At 36.5% G+C, this 16,861-nt stretch overlaps 5 protein-coding genes and 10 long non-coding RNA genes across 15 annotated transcripts; 7 read left to right on the forward strand and 8 right to left on the reverse strand.

The window, feature by feature from the left end:
• Positions 1 to 6: 6 nt before the first annotated feature.
• Positions 7 to 1,571, forward strand: tad2 (tRNA specific adenosine-34 deaminase subunit Tad2; the record flags this gene model as incomplete). The annotated part of the gene is given in 8 exon segments (NM_001431029.1): positions 7 to 210; positions 259 to 648; positions 689 to 733; positions 778 to 951; positions 999 to 1,034; positions 1,034 to 1,102; positions 1,144 to 1,352; positions 1,397 to 1,571. Coding segments are annotated over 8 exon segments (1,161 nt in total). The 5' UTR covers positions 7 to 147.
• SPOM_SPNCRNA.6205 lies at positions 261 to 1,236 on the reverse strand. Its single transcript, NR_195555.1, has one exon. It is a non-coding gene; the product is annotated as a non-coding RNA (long non-coding RNA).
• SPOM_SPNCRNA.1623 lies at positions 1,457 to 1,815 on the reverse strand. The gene has a single exon (NR_150517.1). It is a non-coding gene; the product is annotated as a non-coding RNA, possible alternative UTR (long non-coding RNA).
• Positions 1,809 to 2,494, reverse strand: rps1801 (40S ribosomal protein uS13). The gene is made up of 2 exons (NM_001022427.3): positions 2,456 to 2,494; positions 1,809 to 2,303 (listed from the first exon to the last, which is right to left on the reverse strand). The coding sequence occupies exons 1-2, from the start codon at positions 2,477 to 2,479 to the stop codon at positions 1,869 to 1,871; spliced, it is 459 nt and encodes a 152-aa protein (NP_596506.1). The 5' UTR covers positions 2,480 to 2,494; the 3' UTR covers positions 1,809 to 1,868.
• Positions 2,495 to 2,608: 114 nt separating this feature from the next.
• SPOM_SPNCRNA.1624 lies at positions 2,609 to 4,445 on the forward strand. Its single transcript, NR_150518.1, has one exon. It is a non-coding gene; the product is annotated as a non-coding RNA, heat shock specific (long non-coding RNA).
• SPOM_SPNCRNA.6206 lies at positions 2,869 to 4,299 on the reverse strand. Its single transcript, NR_195556.1, has one exon. It is a non-coding gene; the product is annotated as a non-coding RNA (long non-coding RNA).
• Positions 4,446 to 4,504: 59 nt separating the features above from the next.
• Positions 4,505 to 7,908, reverse strand: SPOM_SPNCRNA.1625. Its single transcript, NR_150519.1, has one exon. It is a non-coding gene; the product is annotated as a non-coding RNA (long non-coding RNA).
• Positions 7,909 to 8,054: 146 nt separating this feature from the next.
• Positions 8,055 to 13,167, reverse strand: SPOM_SPNCRNA.1626. The gene has a single exon (NR_150520.1). It is a non-coding gene; the product is annotated as a non-coding RNA (long non-coding RNA).
• On the forward strand, positions 8,670 to 10,689 carry mbx2 (MADS-box transcription factor; the record flags this gene model as incomplete). The annotated part of the gene is made up of 1 exon (NM_001022428.3): positions 8,670 to 10,689. The coding sequence occupies one exon, from the start codon at positions 8,670 to 8,672 to the stop codon at positions 9,786 to 9,788; it is 1,119 nt and encodes a 372-aa protein (NP_596507.1). The 3' UTR covers positions 9,789 to 10,689.
• On the forward strand, positions 10,725 to 11,070 carry SPOM_SPNCRNA.6207. Its single transcript, NR_195557.1, has one exon. It is a non-coding gene; the product is annotated as a non-coding RNA (long non-coding RNA).
• On the forward strand, positions 11,191 to 11,870 carry SPOM_SPNCRNA.6208. Its single transcript, NR_195558.1, has one exon. It is a non-coding gene; the product is annotated as a non-coding RNA (long non-coding RNA).
• Positions 12,408 to 16,144, forward strand: SPOM_SPBP8B7.32 (uncharacterized protein; the record flags this gene model as incomplete). The annotated part of the gene is made up of 1 exon (NM_001355820.2): positions 12,408 to 16,144. One exon carries the CDS (start codon positions 12,408 to 12,410, stop codon positions 12,630 to 12,632), a length of 225 nt encoding a protein of 74 aa, NP_001343172.1. The 3' UTR covers positions 12,633 to 16,144.
• Positions 13,580 to 14,132, reverse strand: SPOM_SPNCRNA.6209. The gene has a single exon (NR_195559.1). It is a non-coding gene; the product is annotated as a non-coding RNA (long non-coding RNA).
• pop7 (Rnase P/MRP subunit Pop7) lies at positions 15,533 to 16,645 on the reverse strand. Its single transcript, NM_001022429.3, has 3 exons — positions 16,444 to 16,645; positions 16,260 to 16,395; positions 15,533 to 16,190 (listed from the first exon to the last, which is right to left on the reverse strand). Exons 1-3 carry the CDS (start codon positions 16,554 to 16,556, stop codon positions 16,131 to 16,133), a joined length of 309 nt encoding a protein of 102 aa, NP_596508.1. The 5' UTR covers positions 16,557 to 16,645; the 3' UTR covers positions 15,533 to 16,130.
• On the forward strand, positions 16,218 to 16,576 carry SPOM_SPNCRNA.6210. Its single transcript, NR_195560.1, has one exon. It is a non-coding gene; the product is annotated as a non-coding RNA (long non-coding RNA).
• Positions 16,646 to 16,861: the final 216 nt, after the last annotated feature.

The following is a 16,861-nucleotide window of genomic DNA, read 5'->3' on the forward strand; positions in this document are numbered from 1 at the left end:
ACTACCAACGCTACCACCAGTAGCAGCAAGGCGTAAAAGTTACTTAAAGAAGATAGAATTCCTTACTCTCTATACTGCCAACTTTTCGTAATAATTTATATATTTTACTATTTGGCTATATTTGAAATTTTTAGCGTTGAATATACTATGGCAGGAGATAGTGTGAAAAGTGCAATCATTGGGATTGCTGGGGGTCCTTTTTCTGGAAAGGTATTTTATTAAAATATTTTTTTCTTAATTCTAATACTTTAATACTAGACACAACTCTGTGAGCAATTACTTGAACGTTTAAAGTCATCAGCACCTTCAACTTTTTCTAAATTGATCCATCTTACTTCATTTCTTTATCCCAATTCTGTCGACAGGTATGCACTTTCCTCTTACGATATTGAAGCGTTTAAAAAAGTTCTTTCTTTGATTTCTCAAGGAGCCGAGAAAATATGTTTGCCAGATGGTTCTTGTATAAAGCTACCTGTAGACCAGAATAGAATTATTCTAATCGAAGGTTACTATCTTCTTCTTCCCGAATTGCTGCCCTACTATACGTCTAAAATTTTTGTATATGAAGATGCAGATACTCGTTTGGAACGCTGCGTTTTACAGAGGGTCAAAGCAGAAAAAGGAGACTTAACCAAAGTTTTGAACGATGTAAGGGTTTTTCTTCTAGGTTTATTCTAATTTCTTTTAGTTTGTAACTTTGTCTAAACCTGCATACGACTCTTCGATTCATCCAGTATGTTAAACTCTTATTTGCTGTTGTATACTAATTATTGGAAGACTCGAGAGAACGCTGATATTATACTCCCTCAAAAAGAAAACATTGACACAGCCCTACTTTTTGTAAGCCAACATCTTCAAGATATCCTCGCGGAAATGAACAAAACAAGTTCATCAAATACGGTGAAATATGATACTCAGCATGAAACATATATGAAGTTGGCGCATGAAATGGTAAGCTCAATTTCCTACATATTAACAACTAAAAGTCCTAAATTTAGGCCCGTACTTCGTTATCCAACCGAGAAGTCCCGGTAGTTGCGTCTTTGTATATAAAGGAGAAGTAATAGGCCGTGGTTTTAATGAAACTAACTGCAGCCTCTCGGTAAGCCTTATTTTAATATGCCTTTGCTGACGATGATAAAGGGGATTCGACATGCTGAACTTATCGCTATAGAAAAAATTTTAGAACACTACCCAGCATCTGTTTTCAAAGAAACCACTTTATACGTGACTGTTGAACCGTGTCTAATGTGTGCTGCTGCATTAAAACAGCTTCACATAAAAGCCGTGTATTTTGGATGCGGCAACGATAGGTTTGGCGGATGTGGAAGCGTATTTTCCATTAACAAGGAGTATGTGAATTTATCAGTTCGTTTTTGCTTACGATTTATGACAGCCAATCTATTGATCCGAGCTATCCAGTTTATCCAGGGTTATTTTACTCTGAAGCTGTGATGTTAATGCGCGAATTTTACGTTCAAGAAAATGTAAAAGCACCAGTGCCACAAAGTAAAAAACAACGAGTATTGAAGCGCGAAGTTAAAAGTTTGGATTTATCTCGTTTCAAATAATTATATTAGAAGTCTAATTTTCTGTGGTTTCAGGTAGGGTTATAATAAAGGTTCTTAGGTCGATGCGTCAGTATCAATCATGTTGGTTGAATATGTTGAATAATATTTACTGTTTTTTATATATTTCTATATCAGAATAAATTGTAGTGTAATATTTGATGAGAAATCACAAATCCACCTAATTTTTTTCAATATACAAAATAAAGCAAGATGTTTTAAAGAATCAGAAAACTATAATTTGCAAGAATAATGGAAATTTATTATCCAAGTAATATTAGGCTAATCATTTTACTTATTTTACTTCTTCTTAGAGACACCAACGGTCTTACCGCGACGTCCAGTAGTCTTAGTGTGTTGACCACGAACACGAAGGTCGAGAGCGTGACGAAGACCACGGTGGGTTTGGATCTTCTTAAGGCGCTCAAGATCCTCACGAAGCTTACTGTCAACATTGTTGGCAAGTAATTGGAATGACTTGCCATCGTTGATATCCTTTTGACGGTTAAGGAACCAAGAAGGAATCTTGAACTGGGAAGGGTTTTGAATAATGGTAACAATACGCTCCAACTCTTCAGTGGTAAGCTCACCAGCACGCTTAGACATGTCAATATCGGCCTTCTTGCAAACAATGTTGGCATAACGGCGACCAACACCCTTGATTTGGGTCATGGCAAACATGACCTTTACCTTGCCATCAACGTTAGTGTTGAGGAGACGGAGAATGTGTTGAAACTATAATGTTAATATCACATCAGAGGAAAACGAATTATTTTAATAATTTCACACTTGAGTATCTTTGCCCAAAAAAGCTGCTATAAAAATGCAATTTAAACGCAATAATAATAGGGAAAGGTGTTGAAACAGAAATTATAATATTTACTTACATTATCAGGAACAACGAGAGACATTTTCCGGAAGCTGCTGGTAAGTACAAAAGTATATCAACTAGAACAAGCCCAAACACTGAAGCACTCTCAAAAAGCAGTCACCGTGGTATATATATTACAATAAAAGAGTATCATAATATAATTATAAATAATTGATTATTACGAGCAATAGCGAAGTAAACAAGTTAATGTCTGGAAGTAATACTTCTTTTCGAACAATAACTCTGCTTTGTTCGGAAAGACCATGTCACGCCTTTTACGAACTTTGGTTTGGTATTCTACAAAGTTTATTTTTAAATAAACTCTTAGTTTGATACTCCAACATGCTTTTTCTGCTTTACTTTCATTTGGAATCTATTCTATACATTTGAGAAAGTATAAGGGAAAAATTGAATCTATGGCTGGTTTATTTCAACTTCAATATAGTGGTATTTGGCGCGAATTAAACATTCAGGAGTGACGAGTTCAAGTGTTATGAAATCCTTTGTTTTTAGGTACTTGATCCAGTGCCTCCTGTTTTAATAGTGTTTGAACACCACGATGCTTTAGTAAGATATATGCATAAGAGCACTATAACACTATTATCGACATCTAATTTTTCTACTTAAGTTTATTGCGGAGGCCAAAGTATATCGGTGAAAAAACTCACATCAAATAAATTATATTACGTTGTGAGAGTTTCTTCATTATAAATTAGCCTCCAGTTTCTTGTACTTTCATTCAGAAGCAACATAACGCAGCAAATCGGCTAATACTAACTGAGTCCTTTTGATTATATTAATGTGCTGCCAACGTTTTCGATTCCATTTTCGTGCGCTTGAAGAGTCTTTAAAGTATGAAAAGAAATCCTTGTACAAGTAACTTACTGATCTGGAACGTGGCTGAATTTAAGTCGTCTGACATGCTTGATTAATGAACCGACAGTATGATTTGTTGTACCGCTTTGCATATCTCAATCAGGTGAGCTCACAAGTCAGGAAAATAAAAGAAGGATCGTACGTTGCAACTTTTCGGATGAATACTCCTTTAAGACCAAAGTTGAAAGAAATGGGGGCTAGGCGATTTCGGGCAGCATTCATCAGAATGGTTTGTGAAGAAACAATATAAATAAATTTCTTTGTTCCCTGTTTCGCGTATGCTTTTCCCAGCTGCTTTCGTTACTTTGCAGAACTTGGTATTACACTTGGTTAGCAATGCCTGATAGTAACCCGCGGTTAGGCTAAATAATGGATTTGAGTTTCTGTTTCCAGACCGTACACTTTTAATGTCCGACTTGATTTTTTTTTTTTTTTTGAATCTGAAGTGAAACAACTTCTCCAGAAAGTTGTTCGATTCCCGATAGTTTCGCAACTACAGCTATAGGATTTTATGGAACTAGCCAATATATCTCTCTAATTATAAGGATTCGCAAAATATATCTACTGGGTCCTAAAAAAAGAATAATTGGGGTGGATTTTCGCTTTTGAAAGGATAATATTGACAAAACTAGCTTTTCATCAACCCGAAAAAATACTATTTGCCGACTAAATTATACTGTCAAGGAAACTGGATAACTGCCTTTCAAACATGATTCAAATAGTTCTATTTACTGGGAAAACCGGAGCTGTAGAATTCTATTAAGGGAAATCGAGGTTTGTTAATGTTGCAAGGAGCACATGGGCGTCATGTTGCTGTTGCAATTTCAAACTGTAATATGTACTCCCATATTAACAGGGAAAAAATACATTTAAGGGAACCATTAAAACCCCCTTTTTTTTGTAGACACTGCAGTAGGAGTTGTTTTACGCTCAAAACCTGTGTTTGTATTCTATAACTATTACTGAGGATACGAAGACTTAACAAGGAAATTGTTTTTACTTTGGAGAGCGTATACTCAACAAACCACTGGTTACATGGCTAATATTTAGTAAAAAAAAATAACATTTAATGAAGATCCCTTATAAAGAGCCTAAGTTATTTCGTAATGGAGATGGAAATTCATTTGCACCATGCTTAGAATTTTGCGAAGTATCGATTTGCCGTTCTACGACGGCGGTAAAAGGTGGTATCGAGGAATGGCATATTTAGTTTAAAAGTAATTACGATTCCGTTTAATGTCTCTTACAGTAATTTCATACAATTGTGTTAAACCATTCTTCTCCACCAAATTAAGCATCGATTTATTAACTATTGGATTGATATGCCATGTGCTTTTTGACTGCCTATAGCATTCGAAACGAGAATTGCATAAAGAAGAATAGCATCGAATGAAAAATAGCTAATTAAATGCTATTAAACTCAAATTGAAAAGCAAATAAAAATTGCCATGCATTGACTGTATTGTTGCTAAAAAAAAAAAAACAACTAATCTAAGGGAAAGCTATACCACCGAGCTGTTTAAACTGGTGCGCTGCAGCAAGTTTTCTATTTTAGTATACGGCGAGAAATTGATAGTTGAATGTTCTGGACAACCGACGTTCACAGGACATAAAACAAAAATGTAGGGCTGCTAGTCGTTTCCCAATCTTATTCCATCAAAACAACAAAATATGTATTCCACAGGTTGCATTGATTTTTTTCGGTAAATCCTTTACTAAAATGGAATGACTTTCGGTAAAATAAAATAGGGTACCGGGAAATGATATGTTATCTTAACATTTTGAATGAGACCGACTAACAGGAATATTTTTTAATTTTGTCAGAATCGAGAAATTTAGGCAGAAATAAAAGCACGATATTTGACTTTTTCATGATTGATTCAAAATACAAGACTTTTTCTCCGAGATAAGAGATAAAGCATTTGGGTCATTAAGATGAAGTGGTAAAAGCCATAAGGAAAATGGTTTTTGGTTTTAATTATAGCATATTTAGACAAACGGCCTTCGGGTATTCTAGCACCACTGCCTCTTTTTTTGCTAACAGGAAAAATTAGCTTAAATCTAAAAACCTTAAGCTGTTTGCCCACATTTATCCTGAAATCGTGCTGAAACAAATGGTATTTATTTGGATTAAGTTCAACACTTTACAGAAGCGCAATCCTAAAAATGGTGGAATAGATAGACTGTCTTGGATGGGTTAACGAGGTCAGTTCGTCGAAGGGTTCGCTAAAGCGTAGATTAAGAAGTTAATTCGGTAGTATGCTATCGCTACGGTACAGAACTGAATTTAAGGTCAGCCAGAGTTGCATGTATCCCGTGCTAGCCGAAAAAAAGTAATCCGTACTTAACATTCGAAAATTTCGTTAGTCATTTTGTCTTGAAGCTGGGAGTATTCTGCACATTCCATTTAATATGGGGGGTTTTGGTTTGAAGCTCGGTTCTACCGATGTTTAGACGGGCCGATAATGCGAAGAAAAAATAATGATGTTTTCCGTTAAAACTGTTTTCAGATATCAACAAAAAAAATGTTTTCTGACAGAAAACAAAGAATCTGTTAAGAGATAAAGCCATACTTTTGGTAGACCATGTAAGACGGGGTATGTAATACGGGGTAGTACGAATAGATGTAAGACAAAGCTGTGCATAATTCGATTTGTCGCTTACACGGGTATATATGGACAAACATCATATAGTGCACAAAATAAACAAATGTGTGTTTTCTTATACATGGAGCCACGGAAAGTTCCGAGACAGATGCCCTTTTACGGGCTTCAAGTACCGATACGGCAAAAGTCCATAATCAAAGTCCTTTATGTCCCACTAGCTTGATTAAGCTAATTCGGCATACCCCAGGTAAGGAGGAAGAAAGGAAGGAAGGACAAGGTAAGCAGTCGCTGCACACGTCAATTTCGTGAGTCAGCACTACTGAGGCTGTCCATTAAAACAAAGGTAAAGGGACGGCGGACAGAGATGGATTGTGGCGATGATGTTTTTTGATTTCCAAAATTCTCACTGTTTCCATGAGTCATGGCATGCATTCACATCATCGTTGACTCTCCTCTCTACTCACTGACTAACAGTTTAAAACATGTTGCCCCAATCGTAACACTTAACGACCGATTAAAAATGATGAGAATTTGTCAAGTTCATCGTTCAACCCTAGTTTCCCCCAATTCCTTCCCGTACTCCTAAGCAATCATGTAGAGAGGTAGATGAGAAACATCGAATGGTTTGCCTTTTCGTAACAAGTGCTGAAAATGATAGGCGGATGCAGTGTTAGCACGAGTGTAGACGACTTTGAATGAGTGGTATAAGCAATAACGAGGCTCAAGTCAATATTCAGCCTCCTCGCGAATGGTTGCGCACGTAAACTATATCGCAACGAAAGTATGTCAGTCGCCAGATAGGACTACTCCTAAAGTCTAATCCAAACTACTTCGTCTAGCTATACTAAAGTATAAGCAGGTCGTAACGGTCGATTCATTGCGAAATCAAATTACTCATAAGCTACCTCTCTGGTTATTTTTTCCCAATGTACTGTATTCGTATTGTACCCCATTCTTACCGGATACATTTATTAATAGAGCAAGTTACGAAAAGCAAAATCAGAGCGAGTCTATTTTCGGACTTGTGTGTCTAAGTATAGTCAAGGAGCGGAGACAACACTCGTAATATTGTTCCTTCACGCCCTCCTCCCCCTTTCCCCTTTGAATTGAGTATCGTACACTGCATCAGTAATAGGGTCAGCGTTTCCAATTGACTGACTGGTTGAAAAGTGAAGGATTACATACGAAAATCCCTAAACGCGATCATCAGCGCATTCCGAATTTTCGTATCTTTCTATCTCTTCGATTCTTTCTTTAGCCTTGCCAAGTATTTTGGCTGGCCCATACGCTTTGCCTGACTATCGCGTCTAAAAATAAAATCCCCTTTCCAAAACCTTGGATTAGGTGCATGGGATTACTATGATTCTTTCCTAATAATTGCTAATCCCGCTTTCTTTCTATTTTTTTCTACTATTACTGCAAAGTCAGGTTTGCAATCCAAGTGGACTTTAACCATACTCAAAAGGTACCTTCTAACCTTCTTTCCATTATGTCCATCTTCCTCCTCCAATTAAAGGATTTTCCTACTTAGGGCTCATTTAATCGAGGCTATCCCACCTTTTTCATGAAAAAGTATTCGGCCTTGTGACCTCCCCTTTTCGAAAAGAGAGATGAAGAAATAGTTTAAATTACCCGAGTAGCCGAAACGGTGAATTTTCAGAATGTCTACATGAGGAACATAATGTACACTTATACGCGTTTGTATATTGAGAATTCATCGGTAATGTTGGCAAAGTGCTACGCATCTTCGGATAAACGTGAATGGAAGACATTTAGCCCCTAATTTTGGTGTACTTATGCAGGAAAAACCTATCCCTTAACAATTGCCTATGGAGGGAAAGAGAAAATTTTTTTCGTTCACTATTGGAATTTATTTTCTTTTGCATAAATATGTACAATGGTATGTTACGATGCTGGCGTCGATACTTGTCTAAGTTAGAACGCAGTGTGTATTACGAAGGTTGCATTAAATAGACGTTGCGGTTTCCTAGTTATTGCTATCCCTGTATATATATACACATATATATGTACAAAAACACGTATTTACACGCACTTATAAACGCACACAGACAACAAACAAATACCTAATTTTATAATTTCAAGTTGTTGAGACAGATTAATTTATTTATAAAACTTGGCGAGAAGATATTTTTAAACCTGACATTGAAAAGGAGGGGACAATTGTTAAAAATATAGCTTCAAAGGCAAAAATTTCTCCAAAGTGTTGATTCTTCCTCTTTCTATTTTAAAAATAGCACACAAAAACATCTAGTCATTTAATTTGTCTTTGTTCCTCTCATTTGTAAACACTTGAAAACCACCCGTTCCGGCTATCTTGTTTACTAAAAAAATTTTTTCTATTAATATCTTTAGTTTCGTCGCCCGCTTCAACCCAGAGTACAAAAACAAAAATAGCTTCCTCGTTTTTAAATCTCAACTTAGATTCGTCTAATCGACTATCAATTACGAGCACAATTGGAGAACTTTGCGCTCTTGTTTTCTCAAGCGAAAAATCTACCCTCAAGAGATCCGGTGCAGAGAAGGGAAGACAGGGATAAAAACTGTTACATAAATTCCAAGAATAAACCCCATCTGCTGTTTTCTATTTGTTCCTTATATACTTGCCCGTTTGCTCGCTCGTTTGCTCGTTTGTTTTCGTCATTCTCCCTATACCTGAATTTTGGTTAACCTCGTCGACTCTTTTTCTCTTTTCTCGTCAAACCTTACTAAATATATACAACGTCTAATATGGGGCGCAAAAAAATCTCCATTGCACCCATAACCGACGATCGTTCAAGGAGCGTAACTTTTGTCAAACGAAAACAAGGTCTCTACAAAAAGGCGTATGAACTCGCTGTGCTAGCCGATTGTGAAGTCGCCGTCACAGTCATTGATCGGAAAGGACGTTTGCACGTCTTTTGTTCCTCTGACTATCAACGTACTCTTCAACAACTCAACACTCTCAGCATATATGAGTTAAAAAACCGTTCTCATTTTTCGTCATCGCCTGTCGAAGAGTCAAGTACCGTGTCTCCAGAAACGACAACTGGTTCATTTACTCCTCTTAATAATAAGCATTTGAAGTCACAGGACCAACCTTTATCAGACTCCCAACTCGACACTGGTGATTCTCCTGCAACATCGGAAACGACTGTTCAGGACTATAATCCTCAAGTTCAGTCTTACTGTCGTCCCGAGCCTTTATCGTCTAATCACGTTCGTTCTTGTCCTCCATTTCCTCCCACACAACATCATCATCCCCATACTCGTCCTCCTCATCATCCACCTCATCCTCATTTTCATAACAATAACTATCCACCGCCCTATTGTTTCCAATCTCCTGTGTCTCCGGGTGCTACAGTTCCATTGCAACATCATTCTCCGTACCCTAGTGATAACGGCTTTCCTGGTCATCGTAGGCAAACGCACTTCGCTCCTTACTACTATCCACAAAGAGCTACGTCTCCTTCTTTGAAACAAGTTCCAACTTATCTGGGTACTCATGTACTGCAACAAGACCAGTCCACCTATGATCAGAAGGTCCTTATGCCTCCAGCAAGTTATCTTTCTTCACCTAATCAATACACCTTAAAAAATGTCTCTCCTGGTAACCCGGCTTGCCCTCCTTTTCTCTATGAACATCCAAATCCACAGCTAACGCCTGAGATGTTTGATGTTAAACAAGGCTCACCTATTCCGCCTACTGCGTATTCGGGTAGCAGTTGTGAGACTTCTCAACATACCATTGCGAATACTCCATTTTTGGCATATGATCGCTCTCCTTCCTTAACGAATCAAGAAGCTGAATCATCCTTCCAAGACGTAGCTTCCATTAGTCCACATTCACTCAGTGATGTCAAATACTAAAGAATATCATAGAAGTCAATCTCCCTTTCAAATGTCTTCATCATGTGTCCTCCCTGGATCTAATGAATCGTATACAAGTAATAATTTTAGTTGGCATACATCTCGATCAAATCCTTACAATCGTTTTCTTACTCAAACTGCATATGATTTGGAGCAATCCAAGCACCAATAGTTTACTGCCAAGCTGTGCGATGCCCATTTTTTTAATTTGACTTACATCGCATTCCAGTAAACAATTGTTAATACTAGGTCTATCAATTTATCGTTATAGTTGAATTACGCGAACGAAATTACTGACCTAGCAATAATTGAAGTTTGGAATGTTGTTCAATAAAATGGACACCTACCGATAGCTTATGGATTCAATGTGAACTACAAACCTAGCATGATTTCAGACGCTAGCAAATACAAATACCTGAACATTTCAGATGTGCCAATGGTTTAACTTTGTTAACTTCCATCTTCGGTATTTTGGATCCTCCCTGTTATGAATTCAAGATGGTGATTTTCGGTTTAAATATTTATTTGCAAACTGCGGGCAGTTTATCACTTATTTATTCAGGCACGCATTTTGTCTATTCAAGTGGACTAAGTTTTTTCGTGATTTTGTTTTAACCACCTCCTTCCACTTCATTAATTAATTCACCAACATGTAACATTCGCGGACCAACCTTTATGTTCGCATTCAAATTTTTTTTTGGAGCCGCTAATTTCTAATTAGACGTTTCTCATTCGTTTTCAAGGTTATACATGGTTTATTTTCGTGTGTTTGACTCGATTTTTTGCTAGATTTTTCACGGTTTCTCCTTTTTAATCAAGAACGTTTGACGATTCACAGAACCTTTTTCAAACCCCTAATTACAGTTTTCAACAATAACATGAGAAATTCGAACTTTCCGTGTAGTTTTACAGAGTAATGTTTAAGTGTTTGTTAGTATGTCGGTGTGTAAGTGTAGCGTAGCGATAACCGTCCAGCTTCAAAGGTAAGATGCAGGGGAGTAATGCAGCAGCTAATTTTATATGGCGGAATGAGCATGGTAGCACTCTTCAAAGAAGGTGGAATAGGAATTTGGCTTCATGCGAAATTATGTTAACAGAAACCTGAGTTTCTGTAACATATTATTATATACGTGGCTTAGGACATCCAAACAAATAAATGAAATTCTTTAGTATAAGAAGATGAAGAAGATATAAAAGATTACCAATGTTATGCAAACGATGGAACATGAATCAACCGCATAAAACTCAGTCGCTGTATCAAAAATGACCATCGTGGGATGCTGACATAGGCAATCAAGTTTCTCACTTCAAATAAATTAGAGACTGATTTGGCAAATATTTGAGAATTGATCCTCTATTTGACAAATCATTTTAACTTATTTTATGACAGACAAGTCTGTTTGTATTTTGGGAATAAAACCTCGCATTATCCAATTAAAACGTCTGTTGCGACCACCGGCTTAACTTAGAACAATTATAAAGACTTCCAGAACAAACAAAAGTAATAAATTGTCGTAAAGCGACAATTATGCAAACTTTTTACCCTGTGGGATAATTACCAAAAAGATGATCACAAGTAACGTAAGGCTATGTCTTTCAGGTACAAAACAACTGACGAAAGGTGATAAAAGTATTAAGTAGAGGCATCTGGATGCTGGGAAAACAAATTGGAAATTTCGTAGGGCAGTTTAACATTATTTAATGGGAACGAAAATAGAAAATAAAATATTGCAAAAAGAATGGCGTGGGTCTTACTAAAAGACGCAAATTAGGGATATAAGGCAATTAAACTGCAAATTTAATGCGAATAAAAACAATAGACAACGGCTTAGCAAGTGAATTTACAATACTCGGATTTAGATTTTGCGCGAAAAAGTAAATGCATTGGTCAACAGGAATGCAACCAATGCAAAAAGAATTGTCGCAACCTTGTTAAAAAAACAGAAATGTTTGTTAGACAGTTACAAAGATAGCGATAATCGAGACCAAAGTGTTCCTAAAAATTCCGATCGGAAAGTCAGTAAATCTCGCATAAGGTGGTGCAACTTTGCTGCATACAAGAAACTAGCAGCCCCTGGCCATTTCAGCTTTTTCAATTTGCTTAGAGCACAACACTAAGCAAAGAATCTCTTTCTTTTATAATAGCACAACTCCCAAATGATTATCACTTTTTCTAAAACAAATTAATTGGATACTTCTAAAGTATCCAATTGTAATAAGAAGTCTCAGAATAATCCAACAAATCATTTCAAATATCAGGACGCAGAAGCGAGCATGTAGAGAATATTATTCCATCTCAATACTCGTTTAAAAGGCAAGCGATTCAAAAGAATGGTAAGGGTAGTGGATGTTTGCATGCTGATTTGGAAGGGCTGCGGATATCCATGAGAATAAGCATCGTCTAATCTTTATAGGTATAGCAGGAAAAAGATGAACTTCTTATGAACGGTTAGCACAGAGAACGAGGGAGCGAATTTTTGATTTAAGTGATACAATGCAAGTAGTCTATAAATTTGGTCCTTTTTTAGAACTCCGATTGTCTCAAAGAGTGTAAATATACACGCGAAAACTGAAAAGGTCCGACTAAATTTTCGCAGCCTTCTCGGCTTCTTTTAACACATGGAAAGCAATTTTTTGCTTTTTATTGTTCAACAAAACCTTTTTGATCATTATATCATTTCAATTGTCTCAAATAGAATTATAGGAATCAGAGCAAGCACTAGAAAAGTCGAGTACCAATTTTTTCTAGCTTTCAAGAGCTTTCCCTCCATCATGGGTCGAACAAGTCCAAAATTTCATATAATCAATAAACACTTTTTGAGCCTTTTTAAGCGGGAAAAATGACAGTCTTAACGATCACAAAAACAAGCAAAAATTGCAAAAGTGTTTGGGATACATTTTTATAGATTTCATGGTTTCCTCGCTAATATGGTGAAAAAAAATTTTATGCTTTTCCCTACGTCAATCCAATAAAGACAATTAAACACCAGAATAGCACTGGTGTATTTTTTCTGGAATGCTGTATTTGAGACATACGAAGAGGCTTGATTAATGTAATGGTCAACGAACAAGTAAGTGTCTTTTCTCTCCTCGTGAGTGTAGTGACCGTTGAGGAATCTAATGGTGATTCAAACTTTCCAAACGAAGAAAGTTTTTAACTTATACGCTACTACACACAAGCATTACTCTCATGCCGTTCCCCCCAAACTTATAGGTGTCTCACGACTTTGAACAAAGCAGGCAAGTCACTTGCTTATAGGAATACGCTCGTATAAATAAAAGAATCTCGTTTTCCGACCCCAATTATCCCCTTCCCAATTGTGGTGTCGAGGCCTTTTTATGCACATGATCTTAATAAAGATTTAGGGGATGTGGGGTGTTATTTCGCAACTTGGTCAATGTTTTTCTAGTGTACCTCTGTTAGCGAGGTTATGTAGCCCAGCGTTTGTTATCTAGTAGCACATTTGACGTTGAGGTCGTTGTAATGATGAAACAGGACACGAACATGTACCACCGACATGCATAGCTCTTTATTTGGCTGCGACATGGGTTACCTAGGTGGGGAGTGGTACTGTTGGAACTTTATATGAATTGCAAACAGAAATTTTTCGTTGCGTTGATTCAGTTTGAGACATTACAAATTATGTGATTCGTTGGAAATGTGTAGATCCGAATTATGTATTAATGTGGCTTGCTTTTTTTCCTTATTGGTTTGATCCTGAGAAAGTGCTGAGATGGAATGACTGAACCTTGCTAGTAAAAACTAGTTTTCCGGGATCGGCAAACATGTTTTGCAATTGAAAACAAAATCTTTAGCTGTGTTAGTAATTTGCAATTAGCAACGCGCAAATCCTGCGATGAGGATAGTATGTGAGTTGCTAATTGCAACATCTGAAGCATTCTGATGTGTCCCATTTTTCCAAACCCGGATACAGGCGGCATTGAGAAACACCACAAACAAAAAATTTCCAGCAGTCGCAATGTAAACAATGACAGGGTTAGCCACATATCTGGCTATAATGGTTAACTAGCTTGTTTGATGATGAAACTAGTTGAAAATTAAAAACTGCGAAAAAAAATTCCTTACCGGGTTAACTCAATTACTCCCATACACCTTTTCCCACCAACTTAACAAAAAACCCATATCTCTCAATATGTCCGCTCCGTGAGAAGAAGTAATACTTTTTTATGCATTCGGCTAAATGCAACCCTGCCTTTTGAACATCCCAATTGGCGAGTTCTCTTCAATGTTAACCAACATATCATGGCGTCCACGACAGCACATTACGGCAAAATTCTACCACTGATTTCACACTTTCACCTACTGAATTTTTCATACCAAGTAAGCCTACAAACTAGACTATTTATCTTATAGGAAATGTATTTTCCCTGATACTCTTATCAATCAACGCCTACTGGTTTGTTTGAGCGTTTTTTCGTTCAATAATTCAACACTTTCACTACTAACAATTCACCTATGTTACAGCTTTGACTCCTTACTTTCCCTGTCTTTCGGCTGTTCCACTTTGACCATCGTAAGCCTATTTTGTCATTACTGAAGATGTCACTACACGTTACATTAACTAATGCAAACGATGTTCCGTGCTGCTTTTTTTATTTCTAGCTCTACTGTGTTGGTATTAAGTCTTAGTCTGTTTATTTCATAGTGGTCTCAACAATGAATCTGGTGTATTCGATTTATAAATTTGTGGTTCGACATTGAGTACGGATGACCCTGTATGAAATAACAGTCTCCTGAATCGCTTATGATGATCCTTATCGTGTTGTTCGACCTTTCCAATTCCGGGGTTGTTACCTTATGTCCACCTATTAGTATGATTTGCGCCAGTTCATATGATGGAATTTGCATTGGAGACAGGTTGAACGATTTTTCAGGTTATTTTGCGGACTGCTTAATAAATGGACTTTTTAAGACATGCACTCATAAAATCCTTCTAAATTCTGATTCCGTAGGTATTTGAATGATGGAATGAATGGCTTCCATGATAGCGTTGAACTTTACATGTGGTGAGTTTGATGGGCAAGAGAAATCATTTTCTACGTGTTCGTTACCTATGTGGAAATCATCAGCAAAGATTTTTTAGACCTTAGGTTATAATACCTCGGTTATTTTAGCAATTTGCACCCGATGTTTAGACCCGAAAAGGCCATCAATCAAAGGACAGTTTTCCTGCAAAAAATGACAACCATAATCCATCAGACATGTTGATTCTCCTGGAATCTTCTAAAAATAACTAATATAACATTTAATGCTAGGATTCTATATCATGTTGGCGAGGTATGGCGTCTGAAAAGAGCTGTGATATATTTACTCATTCTTTTTGAACAATATTTGTCGACGGGACTAACATTAATCCAGGCCTTTGCTGGATTTCTCCACTTTCAAATTTTCTCTTGCCTATTGTGCATTCTTCTACGTTTGAAATTTTCACTTACTCATTTGAACCTTGGTGATGAAATGATGCAACCTTTCACTACTTAGTCAGATTACCCTGGCAAACTAAAGGTATACCTGTTCTGTGTTTGGGATTTATGAGAATATTTCTTTATGTGATAGATCTACGGCGATTCGCATTTCGTTCGTTGACCTCCCCATCCACTGAATCAATTGTCTCGACCTTTGTCGCAAAAAAATTTGTAACGAAATGATGCGTTTTCACGTTGAAAGCTCGTACACACTTTTCTCTACTGTGTCAAATTAGCTGCTACCATTTGTTTGATTCATAAAATTTGCTAAATTCATTATTTTTATGTTGCATAATTTATTGCCGTTGCTGTCTGTTCAGTCCTCTAATTTTTGTTTTGTTTTTTTTGCAAAAAATTTGACGCTATCCAGCTTTAATACCTAGCTACGTAACATTCAAATTTTTTTCTGAGTTTGTAAATTAACATCTACATTTGCATTCATCAAAAAACTAGAATAACTATCAACGTCCTCCGTTGAAATGACTTTGATCTAGTGGATGCTAAACAACTTTTCTATTGAGAACTTTCTCACAAGGGAGCAAATGATATTTGAAATACTATAAGTGTTATTTCTGTCGCTCGTCATAACTTCGGTTTGGTTTAACCACAAATTAGATTTATACCAATTGCAAATGTAACACGAACCTTTGTGACTGTTCTCCTTACTGATTATAGGATAAGTAATTGAAACCTTGTTGTAGAGTATATACACATCGTGTTATTTTTTAGTACAGGTATTGTTGCAAATAAACAAGGACAGTCAAACAATTATCAAAAAAATTTGAAAATACAAAAGTTGTACAGTGAAATAGCCATCAGTAATAGAGTATGTAAAGCCTTAGGAACACAGTTATTCTAACGAGATACTCGGAGAAGTAATACGTTTCCCAAACGGTTTTTGTTCTGAATAGATACCTACAGCTATGTTAGTAACAATACATTCATGTAAATTCTTTTTTGCTCGCAATGTTAAAATCCGCATACTTCATCAACAATCTCATCCATAAATTCGACTGTAGCTGTATCCATAGAGATATTATATCCTTGGCGTTTATACTTATCGCTTAACTCAACCAAATGAGGTATTGCCATGCCGGTAGCTTGGTATAATATAGATCCACTAAGCCTGTTGTTAGCATATGACTCGCAAGAAGTTCATTTTACGTACTCAATATCAAGCTTCTTTCTCATGCGTCGAATCATAGCAATCAGGTGTGTTTTTCTTCGAATAATTATACCTTTGCGAAAAGCAGGCGCACGTTTAATTCTTTCTACCGACATTTCAACATAAGGAGAACGAATATTTAATTAAACATTAATACAATATAGCTTCTTGAGGTGAAGACGTATCCGTAGTGTAGCTTTTTTTCAACTAGCTTTCTCGTAGTTAAGTGATATATCGCAATCAAATTTTCTTTGGCTTAAGTACCCTAACTGAATTTATAGTAAAGTTAGGAAATTTATTGATAAATCTGAAAAATAAAATGTAATAAAAAAGTAAAATGCAATTAATTGGTCTTCTCAGAAGTACATTTCTTCTTCCTTTTTCTTTTTTTTTTTTTTTTTTTAATTTATTTCTTTTTAAA

The sequence above is a fragment of the Schizosaccharomyces pombe genome, assembly GCF_000002945.2.
Source record: "Schizosaccharomyces pombe strain 972h- genome assembly, chromosome: II".
Taxonomy (NCBI): Eukaryota; Fungi; Ascomycota; class Schizosaccharomycetes; order Schizosaccharomycetales; family Schizosaccharomycetaceae; genus Schizosaccharomyces; species Schizosaccharomyces pombe.

Excerpts from the sequence above, each read along its gene's own strand:
- rps1801 (NM_001022427.3), bottom strand. The coding sequence starts at position 2,479 with ATGTCTCTCGTTGTTCCTGATAAT. Across the intron at positions 2,304-2,455 it reads CTCTCGTTGTTCCTGATAAT|TTTCAACACATTCTCCGTCT; the intron begins GTAAGTAAATAT and ends TTAACATTATAG.
- pop7 (NM_001022429.3), bottom strand. The coding sequence starts at position 16,556 with ATGTCGGTAGAAAGAATTAAACGTGCGCCTGCTTTTCGCAAAGGTATA. Across the intron at positions 16,396-16,443 it reads AGAAAGAAGCTTGATATTGA|TGGATCTATATTATACCAAG; the intron begins GTACGTAAAATG and ends CAACAGGCTTAG. Across the intron at positions 16,191-16,259 it reads TGGATGAGATTGTTGATGAA|GTATCTATTCAGAACAAAAA; the intron begins GTATGCGGATTT and ends ACATAGCTGTAG.